We start from the raw sequence: 12,541 nt of genomic DNA on the forward strand, positions 1-12,541 counted from the left end.
TTTACTTTCCATTTGAAATGGACTGGGATGTCTGTCCCCCATCTGTGGGGCAGCAACAGGAGGCAGAGGGGCAGGGACTTCAGAGGTGTCGCTTGGTTGACAGTTGTGCTCACTCATCTACCATGACAGCAAAAAGAAAATTACTGGGAGGTTTTGCATCAGCTGAGTCCTGCTCACAGAGGGGCTGTTTTAGCACAGGGAAAATTAAAGACCCAAGTGAATAGGTTGCACAACTGATCTCCACAGGAGCTGAATCTTTTATCCAAATGTAACTAGTGATGCAGAGTCTGAAATCACACATTATTGATTTATGGCTGAGAACAGCTCACAGAACAAGGCACTTCTTATACATAAACTTTCTGGATTATCTACTTTTGCTTCTGCTTCCTCTGTGTTCTGTACTTCAGTTGACACTGTAAGCAGGGCCAGTGCTCCTGTTCAACACGTTGCTGTGGTAGAGTGGTGACACAGGATCTCACTGCTCGGAGATATGTTACAATGAGCCTTCCCTGCTCAGACCTGGCTTGTTTTCCTTTCCTCAGAGGGAGACGTTGCTGCGGCAGCTGGAAACAAATCAGCTGGATATTGATGCAACTCTGGAGGAGCTGTCAGTGCAGCAAGAGACTGAAGACCAAAACTACGAACTGTATGTCACTGAGCTGTCTTTTCTAACTGTTTGGTTGTCACGTGAATGTTGGGCAGCCCCAGCTGTGACATGTGGCCAGGTTGAAGGGTCTAGTGTGTGACATTTAGGGATTCTTTGGATAAAATGTTACTTTTAAGTGGCATCACCTGAAATAAAGCATGCACTTGGGGATCCCTGTGAAAGGCTCTGGTTCTTACAGGCATGTGATCAGGGGAGGGCAGGGGAGGTGAGGCTGAGCAGCACACCTGGAGCCAGCACATGCTGAAGGGATTGTAGATGAATTGCTGAAAGGGGATATTTTCCAGCTCTCAGTGGCTCAGTACACAAACTGGTTCCTCTCCTTCTGGCTGTTGTATTCCTGTGTATTGTGTGTTTTGTCATAGGCAGAACGTAATAGCAACAACACTGCTGTCTTTTGTTCCACTGAGCACTTCTAAACTCCTGGGTGCATTTCTAGTTTGAAAAAGTGACTGGTTCCTCTCCCCTGTGTTTGTTCTGTGCCCTGACTGTGTGCTTGCTGCTTGGAACAGTGTTTGCCAAATTTAGCCCCACAAAGCCAGTACATCTGCACAGTGAACAGGAATCCATATTCCATGAATTCCCATCACAAGGCCTTTATTGCAATGTGCGAGCCAGAAAAGTCAGCCTCAGAATGTATTGAAAAAGGATTATTTACAGTAGCTTTATTTGGGAGTTGGAGTCGATGATTATGAAATATTCATGCACAGCCATTTTGACAAGCATTTTTCAGCCCAAGTTTCGAGTTCTATAACCTTGTTCAGTGTGTTTTCCTTTGAGAGCATTGAAAGACCCCAATGGGCACAAAACTGTGCTGTTTCCAGAGTGTTCACCTCATTCCTCAGGGACCAGTTAGTCTCCTCATGCCTTCAGCATCTCTCTTGATGTCCCTGCTCCAAGGGCCTGGGCTGTGTGGGCTGTGCTGTCAGATGGTTTTCCATACTTTTGTTTGTACTGCTTCAGTAATGGGAAGATACTTAAAAGAATTAAGAGTTGGCAGAGCTATTTCAAACTCACAGCACAAGATCTTTCTGCTTCGTCACTTCTCACCCTTCCATCAGTTTTAGAATTTGCTGGACCTCCACGTGTGTCACTTCAGCTCACCAATCCAGGAGAAAACCAGGCTTGACAGGGCTTGGAGCAACATGGTGTAGTGGAAGGTGTCCCTGCCCGTGGCAGGTTTTGCAATGAGATAAACTTTTAAGGTACCTTCCAGCCCAAACCAGTCTGGGATTCTGTAACTCTATGAAAACTATCTTATGCCATATCTACCTCTGGGTTAATCTGCACTGGGCTGGCTCTGAGAAGCATCTGTCAAACACCAGATCTTAAAGGCAGCAGCAGCAGCAGTATGGTACTGGCAAAGTGGTGGCCAGACCTCCTGATTCCAGCAGTGGGTATTAGACTGGATCATCCCGTCCAGTGTGACCACACTGCCTAGCTGCTGGGGAGCTGATGGCACTGTCAGGCTGCAGAATTAGTTTAACATGGCCTCAGAAATACCACAGCCATGGTGCCTGACAAAAGAGGAGTTGCTAAAATATTAAAAGCAGTGAGGGTTTGGGAAGATCCTTGCATCCATGCTTGTCAGATGCCCATAATTTTGGGATTATAATGTTTAATATGCTACTTCAGTGGATGTCTGAGTGAGCACCTACTGCCACTCACCCTGTTGCACACAGCATGTGCGTTGATGTGGTTTGGCTTGGTGACCCTTGGCAGATCATAGAATCATTAGGGTTGGAAAAGCCCTCTAAGATCATGAAGTCCAACTGTGTTAACCCAGCACTGCCAAGACCACTACTAAACCATGTCCCCAAATTCCACATCCACGTGTTTTTTGAACATTTCCATGGACAGTGATTCCACCACTGCCCTGGGCAGCCTGTTCCAACGCCTAGTCACCCTTTTTGTGAAGAAATTTTCCCAAACGTCTAACCGAAACCTCCCCCGGTGCAATTTGAGGCCTCTTTTGCATGTTCCTTTTTAGTGCTTGTTACTTGGTAGAGGAAACTGGCCCCCAGCTGGCTACAAGCTCCTGTCACAAGGCCCTTGTGTTTGTTGCCTCAGTTTGGACAGCACTGGGAGTTCTGCTGTGGGTCGCCCAAATTGCACAGCAAGGGGAGGTGACCGTAGGCATTTGGGGCCACAGGCCATGGTGTGGATGCTGCAGCACTTCCTCAGAGGCCATTCCTGCTCTCCTGCCATAAAATCAGGCCATGGAGCAAGACGAGGTGACAGCGCTAGGACATCTCGGTTATTCCATTCACCCTGTGCACGTCTGGTAGCTGCTCTGTCACAATGATTCTAAATTTGGCTCTGTAAGAACAGAAAGAGAACAAGAGCCCTTCCTCCTGCTGCAGCAGGGGACCTGAGGACAAAAACATCCCTTCTCCAAAATGTGGATCCCAGAGACAACACGAGGTGGCACACGACGCTGCCTCATCCACCTTACGTAAGCCATCCCGGGCAGCCACTGCCCGTGGGAGACTCGGTCAGATGCTTCCAGCTCCTTCCCTGTGCTTAGGCTCCTCTCTGCCTGCCACACCTCTGGCTCTGGTACTTTCTCTGTGCTTTCTCAGATTTTACATTTTCAGTGCTGCTAAAAACACATTTCAGCCTTTTTTGAGTTCTTAAATTCTTATTAAAGAAAGAGCAATTACTTATCTTATGCTGTTCAGAATTTGTACTTAATTTGCTCAATTTCTGCATTTTTAATTGTACCCAGCTTATCTTCTGTCACAAGGAGAACTTGTTTATGCTCAGTGTGCCTGTCCCCTCACAAAATGGTGCCAGGGCCGGACAGCCCTTTTGGTGAAGAAATTTTCCCTGATATCCAAACTAAACCTTCCCCTGGCACAACTTGAGGCTGTCTCCTCTCAGCCTGTGGATGCCAGGCTGCAGAAGGGCATTTGGGCTGCCCTGCTGAGGACTCTGCTTTGGGGATACATGCTCCCTGCAGCGACAGCTTTAGTCACTGCAGAGTCATTGATTGAGGGGTTGGGGTTTTATTTGCCTGGTTGTTTTATCCACGTTGAGTACAGCTCATAATTTTGGGAAGACTATGGTGCTGAGTAACACCAGCACTGTGGCAGGAGGAGCTGCTGCTGGACCTGTTCTCTGGTATCCTTGGCTGGTCCAGAATGACACCAGCTACCAGTGGGGAAAGTAAACCCACTCCTGCTTTCTCTTCTCACCTTTATCCTCTGCTCTTGCTGTGAATCCCTGTGGCCATCAGACAGGTCAGGAGCCAGCCTGAACTGGAATGGCACTCTAACTAGGTCATACTTTTGGGGGGTGCTGCATTAAGAATTAAGGGCATCTAAACATGTCATCATCGGTCTTGCTAGAGAAGTGGGGGACATGGTGCATGTCCTGTATGTTATGAAGCAGAGGGTTACCCTGCTGCATCCATTTTGTCAGGTGGAAAACAGGACAACAGCATGATTAAACCCTGCTTGGCCATTGATTCCATATTCAGTGGCCTGGGCTGATCGGGGGGATCAGGTGCAGTACCTTTAATGAGCTCAAAACAAGCACGTGGAAATCTAACCATCACTAACCCCAGTTAAATTGATGTCATACAGCCAATTAATCTTCATTTTCACAATTAATAAAATAACCCAAAGCTTTTCTTGCCACATGAAATACATTTGAAAAATTGATCACAGCACATTAGAACCAGGAGCCAAAAAGCTGCTCCCATCTCAAACAGGAAATGAACACAGCATTGTGTTCATTTTAGGAAGTTGTGAGGCTAACAAGTCTTTTTGTGTTTGCCCTGGGAGCAGAGCAATAGTAACCTCAGGCTCTGATGAATTTTTGTTCCCACAGAGCGTGTTCATCTTTAAAATTGCATAGAAGTCTCTGCTTGTGAACAGGTCCAACCTCCATTGAATTATTCAGGGGTTTGAGGATGTTTTGGACTTGTCTGAAATGGAGGGACTGAAAAGCAAACAAGGAGCCCATGGGGTGAGGACAGATGACCCACCTGGACGTGCGTGGCACGTTTGCTGTCTCTATATCCCAACGGAACAAGAGTACTCAGGCATGAGTTTACCTTGTGCTTTACTGGGACCTGGTCTACTACATCCAGTGTGGGCACGAAGCTGCTTGTTCTGCAGTAGGGTTTTGAGTGAGTCCCTTTGCAAAGGACTGATGGATAGAACAAGGAAGTGGACAGATTGTATAAAATCTGAGAAAAAACACACGCATGACAGGTTTGGCCCAGTGTGTTCCCAAAACAGCCACACTTGTGCCTCTGAGGAGTGTGTATAAAGCCAGAGAAAGCATTCATGCATTATGTAGTATTTTCAAAGTGTGGAGGACGCTCAGACACCTCCACCCTGGAAATTACTGCGAGCTTGCTGGCAGGGTTTCATGTGTGCTGGTTTTCCACCCACCTCCCTCACAGAAGAAGATCTGAATATAAAAGCTCAGCAGAGCTGGTTTATGCAGCCCATGTAGAACAAGTGTCAGACCACCCTGATTTCCCCAGTGTCACAGCACAAGGCTTGGGCCACGTGTCTGGTTGGAGATGAGGGAGGTGACATGAAGCACACGTGCCACAGCTTTCTTTCCTTGGCGTTGTGCTAGGGCAAGAGCCTGTGTTGTGATGTCCCCAAATAACCACTGGTATCTTCCTATTGAAAGAACTTGCTGTCTCCTGTTATGTCCTTCACACGCTGTAGGTGAGCAAGGTGTAGGAGCACAGGTGCAGACCAAGCCTGCATGTGTGTTACTCTCCAACCTGGCTGAGCTAGAGGGAAGGATGACATTCTTTATACTTCAGTTATGTAGTGTGTTTTTTCCCTCCAGCTCTTAAAATTCATGTGTTTCTGCAGGAGAAACAGGTGGTAGTCTCAGCCTTCCCTCCCTCTGGAGCTGGCTACTTTCCCAGAACAAAGCAGGTTGTTTCCAAAATCAGCAGCTTTAGTAGAACCAAGTACAGTAAATCTTCAAATACCCTGGTATTGTTAAGAGTGTCCTATGCTTTGTTGAGTCCAGCTTTAAGTACTCTGAGCTTTGTATTCTGTATCCTAAAGTGACTCTATATATTCTTTGTATCTCCTTGTTCCTAAGTCTTCAGAGTACAATCATCTTATCCTACCTGAGTCACCCAGTTGCCTTGATGGTGGGACCCAGCGACCTGAGACTCAGAGGTTGTTCGTTCTGGCTTCATGTGGCGTTGGTGATTTAGGTGCTCACACAGACAGCCAGGGAGCCCAGCTCAGCCAGGAGAGCGAGTGGTGCTGGCAGCAGTACCTTGGCTGTGGGTGCAGCAGTGACCAGGCTTGCAGGCTTCCATCCAGGATTGCTGTTGCTATAAACAGGAACGGGGGTGCATGTAGAGCAGCTGGGATTAATCTCTCCTCACAGTTGGAAGGCAGGAGTCTTTAACCCTGAGTAGGGCTTGGGAGGAGGAGGAGTGAGTACCACAAAGCAGAGCTATTCAGCCATCCTGCCTTTGGCTCACCAGGAGCCCTGGATCAAAGCTGGGAGGGGAGGAATGGCACAATTCAGCACTGAGCGCATGTGGCGTGGAGCTGAAGAGCTGCACATCCCGTGCAGGCAAAGCTCTTGGACGGCTTTTCAGGCCGTGGCAAGTCACATGGTTTGTGGATATAGAGTCTTTGCTTTGTTGGATGAGGGCTGAATTGCAGGGACCCCTGGTTTGCCTTTCCCTCCCCGCAGATGCCGTGTGTACCCTGCCTAGAGGGATGCTGAACCACGTCTGGTCCCCTCTCCTCAGGAAAGAAGCGATGTGTGATGGCTTGGCCCTGCAGCGCAGTGACACAGATGTATTGAGTACACACTATTATGTTCTTGCAGCATGTGTGATGTATTGTGCACCTTCCAAACAAACCTGATGCAGTCTCCACAGAGCTCAGTGCAGGAGTTAAACTCCTTTATGCTTTCTCTTTGGTGCATGACAAATCCATGCATCATTTTCAGTGGAACGTGTTGTCGCACAGCTCACCACAGCTACTCATCCACAGAGAGGGAGGATGGGGAATGGATCCTGTGTCACATGCTCTGAGCTTAGCTCTGCCAAGACCTCATTTTGGTCTAGCCAGTGTACTGGGTGGAATACACATATAAGCCTTGTCCTTGATCCTAGTGGAAGCATCAGTGAGGCCACCACAGCATTGCACTGATTCAGATGCCTTGGCAGTCTGCAGCTTCCTCACGAGGGGCAGTTGAGGGGCAGCTCCAGTCTCTGCTGTCTGTGACCAGTGACAGGATCCAAGGGAACAGCTGGAGCTGTGTCAGGAGAGGTTTAGGTTGGATATTAGGAAAAGGTTCTTCCCCCAGAGGGTGGTGGAGCACTGAACAGGCTCCCCAGGGCAGTGGTCATGGCCCCAAGGCTGCCAGAGATCAAGGGGCATTTGGACAACACTCAGGCAACATGGTGGGATTGTTGGGGTCTCCTGTGCAGAGCCAGGAATTGAACTCAATGATCCTTGTGGGTCCCTTTCAGCTCAAGATATTCCATGGTTCTGTGATTCTATGACAGTGATCTCAGGGGATAGGCAGTGGACAGAGTGTGAGAGCCAGGCTCTTGCACCGCTGCAATTGCAGTCTTTAGTCCAGTCTTCTGAAATGAGTGAGGTGAGTCTTTCCCAACCATTCTCATCTGGTGAACTGGGAGCAGGAACACTTGTTTCCTTGGCCTTGAGCAGATGAAGATTTCCTTTGTACTGCCTAATTTCTTCCTATTTCTGTTACTTGGGATCATCCGGTTCTATCTGTATCTTGTCTCTATTCTCCTCTCTGCTGATGTTGCCTCCCAAGTTGCACCTCATGAGCATTTCTCTGGTCTCTGTGCTGCTCCACTGAAATGCTGAAATATATCTCAAAGCCAGTCCTTGAGGAACTCTGCCAAGGATTTCTCTTGTCAGTAATTCTGCTTTTTAGTGCTGCCCTTGATCTCCACTTTCGCCAGTTCTTTAGTTAGGAAGGACTGCTGGTTTTCCAATTCAAGTAACAGCTTCGTTGGGATGTTGTTCCCCAGGGCTCCCGGCACTGCTGGTCACAAAGTATATTAGTTTCTTCCTTAAAAGTATATCAAGTTACTCCTTAAAATAGGAAATTATATCTCAAGGAGGTTTAGAGTCTCTTAGCTTCTGCTGTTTGCATTCTGCTCAGCAGTCAGTCCAGGGTAGGTTCGGGCTGGCTCAGGTCCCTGAAGGACAAGGTCATGCTCTGTATGGGAGAGGAGCTTTACTTTGACATTTTCATTGCCTGAAGCACAATCGAGTCTGTCTTGCAGAACCAGCTGAACCCAGAGCCTCTGTGCTCGAATTCATTAGGCTTAATGAAATGAGAGGCGAGACCATGACGTGCTGGATTTTATATAGGATGCTTCACTTTGGGTGTCTTCTCTGTATCTCTCAGCTGTGCAGCATGTAGCAGATCTGATTTTGAGACCATTTCATGGCAAGAGCCTGTCTCTCTGTCCGTGTTCCTCTGCTCACAGCTTGTGAACAGGCTGCTGACCCCGCAGGATGCAGAGGGAGGCTTGGGTTAGGCTTGGGCTCCTTTTGGAAAAAGAGCTTTTCATTCTCTAGCAGTACAGGCTTTAATGCTCTTCCAGGCAGGAACACAGCCAGGACCACAGCCTGCTGCAGAACTCCTGCTGCTTGGCTCCACTGCCTCCCACACGGAGGGGGAGTGTGTGCAGGGGGAGAGCCTGCCTGTGCATCTGAACACTGAAAGAAGGGTGATGGCACTCAGTCCTCGCTGAGCCCTCAGGACAGCTCTTTTCTTTTGATGTTCAAAGATTCTCCTCTCAAATCCGTTCTTGACTGATAAAGAGGTTATTATAGCAGTTGAGTTTTCTTGAGCACTGGTCCCTTCTGCAGAATCTAAAACTGTGCCATTCCTATAGCACATAGTCCCTTAGAGACATATGTCCAACAACTGACTTAAGGTTGCATTCGAAACCCTGGCATATAGTCTGTCTATCCAGGGAGTTCCCAGTAGTGTTGAAAATATAAGTTTCATCTTGCAGGTTGGGATTCTCCACACCTCAGTGCAGGTTGGGTGAGTTTAACTCATGTGGCCTGGGGAGTCACAGCATCACTGGAAGCAGATCCATACCCTTCCAGCCCAGCTAGAAGCAGACCCCTACCCTCCCAGCTCAGCACATAGACAAATAAAAAGGGCTTATAAAAAGAGGGAGAGGGACTTTTCATATGGGCAAGTAGTGGCAGGACAAGGGATAATGGTTTTAAACTGCCAGAGGGCAGGGCTAGATGGGTTATTGGGAAGAAATTCTTCCCTGTGAGGGTGAGGCCCTGACACAGGTTGCCCAGAGAAGCTGTGGCTGCCCCATCCCTGGAAGTGTCCAAGGCCAGGTTGGACAGGGCCTGGAGCAACCTGGGCTAGTGGAAGGTGTTCTGGCCCATGGCAGGGAGGTGGAACAAGATAAGCTTTTAAGGTACCTCCCAACACAAACCAGTCTGTGATTATATGATTCTTGATTCCTTATATTTGTAATTTGTCTTCCCTACAGGTTTCTTGAAATGATGGAAGCCCGAAGTCAAGGACACACGTCACCACTAACAACGAACGGGCAGAGCCCTTCCTCTGGCTCCCAGTCGCCCATCGTACCTCCGAGCTCCACGTCGACAGGCAGCTCTAGTCCTGGCACCCCACAGCCGGCACTTGCCACAAGCTCCACCATCTCTCCTGACCCCCCACCATCCTTTTCACCCGTGCCTGCGCCCGAGGCCCCACAGCCCCACGTGCCTGCGCCGGCACCCCCGGCCGCAGCCCCCCCGCCCAAGCGCGGCATTATTGCGCGGCTGTTTGGGACGTCCCCTGCCTCGGAGCCCTCTCCTCCCCAGCCAGGTAGGTGCTGGTGCAGGTCCAGGCAGGATGTCACCTGTGGGCCATCCGCTGTCTCTGGGCTGGGACAGAGGATGTTTCACACATCTTGTTAGAGTTGGTGCTGATAACGCCAAGGCCATGGGTTCATCCCCATATGGGTTCACTTAAGAGTTGGACTTGATGATCCTTGTGTGTCCCTTCCAACTCAGAACATTCTGTGATTCCGTTTTATTTTCATTATTTCCCTGTGAGAGGCTGAACAGACAAGTGTGTGAAAGCCCAGTGTGTGTGCAGCGAGGCTGTCACTCTCTGTTTTTCTCCTGATCAGTATTTTGGTTTGTCTCTGTGCTGGGCTTGGATGGGGACTGTGCCCAGCCAGCTGGGTGGTGGCTGTGGCATGCTTCAGGAGGAAGGTCCTCAACACACAGGAGACACTAATAAAATAAATAAAATAACTGTCAGGTTGTTACCAGGAGCACAAACACCTCTTGAATAGCAAGAAAAATGGTTAGAGAAGCCATTTGAAGTGCTGTCCTTGCACAAGTGTGTCAGCTCGGAGGGTCCTGTGTGTAGCAGAGAGCAGCGGAGTGCTGGGTTTAAAGGTTATTCAACCAGAAATGATCACGTAGGTCCAGGCTCCGCAGCGGATCCCCCTCCGGGGAAATAGCGCTCCTTCAGAGCTGCTCCGGGAGGAGGGAGTTGGGCTTAGCTCCTGCCTCAGCACTGGTGCAGCGTGGAGCAGCTTAGCCCTCAGTCCCAACTCTGCTGGACAGAGTGATGAGGCAGAGGCATCGGGGGTTTCTTGCATGTCATTTTACTGATCTGGACCTTAATTTGCCTGTCACATTCACTTTGTTTGCAAAGCTGACTGGAGCTGCAGAGCTGGCACTGCCTAAAAATCCTGACATGGTTTGAGTCACCGTTTGGAAATACCTTCCCTCTCACACTGTCAATCCCTCGAACTCACAGTGCTGCCAAGGCACTTACAGAGAGAAAGGAGGAGGTGCTGGGAACGCCGGTTGCAATTTCAGATGTTGAAATGGATCTGCTCACAGTGTTCTGCATCATGAACCTCTTCCCAGATATGACAGAGTGCACCCATTTTGGTTTGTTTATGACTCTTCCTACCCAGAAAAAAAAAAAAAACAAAGACCAAAGAGGAGCAGATGTTAGAAATTCCTTGTCAATAAAAAAACCTTTGTTGTATTGATCTGTAGGAAAAAAAGAGACAAGTGGTCTACTACCAGTGTTACAGCATTTGGGTTTGGGGTTTTTCTTTTTCTTCTCTTCCTTTAACTCTCACTTAGCTTGAGAACTGTTTTGGGCTTGTGACCTGCAGCCCTGGTATCTCAGGATGCTTAAGGAGGGTTACAAAAGGCAGCCAAGAAGAGCTGATGTGTCGGTGTTCTGAGGTTTCTGTAGTGTGCCAAGAGTCTGCACCTCCACTGGAATGTACCCAGGGACTAGTTCACTGGAAAGCAGCCAAAAAATCACTGTCACCAAGTAATCCTTGGATTTTTCTGGGAGCTGCTATTTAAGCTTTTCCTTGAAGTCTTGGAGAACTAATTTTTTTTGGCTGGGGTTTAGCTTACACCAACGGTATTCTATGGCATTAGTGATAGCGTTTGTATGCAAAAGTGATCTGAAAGCTGTGCTAGGAGAGCAAAAAGCAGGAAAAAAATAAGACACAAATCTTGTTCATCCAAAAGAAAAGAGCCTAGATGTAAATTGCAGTGTGGGCAGAGGAAAAAGGTTGAATACTGCAGATTCCAAAATGGTTAATCACTTCAGGCTTCTCAGTTATGCTAATTTCATGAGCTTTCATCCTGATACCTTAAAGATGGGCAAAGGTGTTTCTACAAATAAACTGTATTAAAGTAAGCCTCTTCTTGAGGTAGCTCTTGAGCATTTGGTTACACAGGATATCTAAAAGCACAGGGTGAACAATTCTGCCTTGGACAGTTACAGCTGAAAAAAGCAAGAGGATAGGAGAGAGTGAACCAAACAGTTTGGAAAAGGTAAGAGAATAGTGAGGGGACATCCCACAGTAGCAGTGCACATAGCACAGGTATAAAACCTGTGGTACAGGCAATTGCAGCCCTCCCTGGAGAGCAGAGCCAACCCATGCCAGAGGTTTTCAGTTCTAAACCACAGCAGCCATGTGTGATCTGTAAGTGCCTTCATGCCAGACTCTGGGCTGATTTATATCCTGTTTATAACCTCCCTCTGCCTCATGGTTGCTGCCACCCTGGGCAGCACAGATCTGGAAAAAGCCAATTTCTGTCTTGCTTGTGTTGACCCCTGTGTTTTACAACTCCTGTCACTAATGCAGATCCTACTGCTGCCACTCCTCCCCCTGACCCTGCAGCCCCTGCCAAGGTACAGAGCGTGGAGGACTTTGTTCCCGAGGACAGCCTGGACCACAGTTTTCTGGAAGACTCAGCACCGCAGAAGGACAAAGGGAAAGCACAGACCAAACACCGTGTGGATAGTGAAAGGTAAGGAAAGGAGAGTGGAGGGAGGGTGGGACAGGGACACACCTGGATATGCAGCCTGGCTAACCTGCTGCAACCATTCAGACAGTGATTCCAGAGCTGTCCCTGAGCTTTTCTGGGTACGTTATGGTCAATCCTGGCATTCACTGTCTCCCATTTAGTGACAAACACTGCTCCCTGGAAAGGAGGAACAGCAGGAAAAGCAGGTTATCACCTTCCTGGTGTTGCTGTCTTGCTTTGTGCACAGGTTAAACCACTGGATCCTTTGGATCAGGAAGGGATTTTCCTTCTGGCCAAACACACTGAATTATTTGCAGTATTTTCCTTCTGGAACACAGTGCACTTTGCAGGGATATTATGTTTTCCTTAATGAATATTTCCCTTCTGCAGAGGCCCAAAGCATGGCCAAGCTCCTTTGTGACCTGGTACTGCCATTCCTGAGACACTATAAAGGGATCTGGGGTTTGCTGAAAGGCACTTGGGGGCAATCCATAGCTCCGTGGAATTTTGGAAGGAAGGATGGAGAGGGTCATGCTCCTTTGGGAGT

General features: G+C 48.4%; 1 protein-coding gene across 3 annotated transcripts in view; it reads left to right on the forward strand.

The window, feature by feature from the left end:
- RABL6 (RAB, member RAS oncogene family like 6) overlaps window positions 1–12,541 on the forward strand; it is a 54,760-nt gene that overhangs the window by 26,595 nt on the left and 15,624 nt on the right. For 2 of the 3 annotated variants that reach the window (XM_051807948.1, XM_051807949.1), the window contains 3 exons: window positions 543–646; window positions 9,183–9,520; window positions 11,832–11,997. In XM_051807948.1, coding sequence (XP_051663908.1) covers window positions 543–646; window positions 9,183–9,520; window positions 11,832–11,997 — 608 coding nt within the window. The remainder of the gene's footprint in view (window positions 1–542; window positions 647–9,182; window positions 9,521–11,831; window positions 11,998–12,541) is intronic. The other variant, XM_051807950.1, reaches the window with a different exon arrangement.

Source organism: Manacus candei, unplaced genomic scaffold, assembly GCF_025592945.1.
Source record: "Manacus candei isolate 608988 ecotype Guabito, Panama unplaced genomic scaffold, ASM2559294v1 h1tg000071l, whole genome shotgun sequence".
In the NCBI taxonomy this organism is placed as follows: Eukaryota; Metazoa; Chordata; class Aves; order Passeriformes; family Pipridae; genus Manacus; species Manacus candei.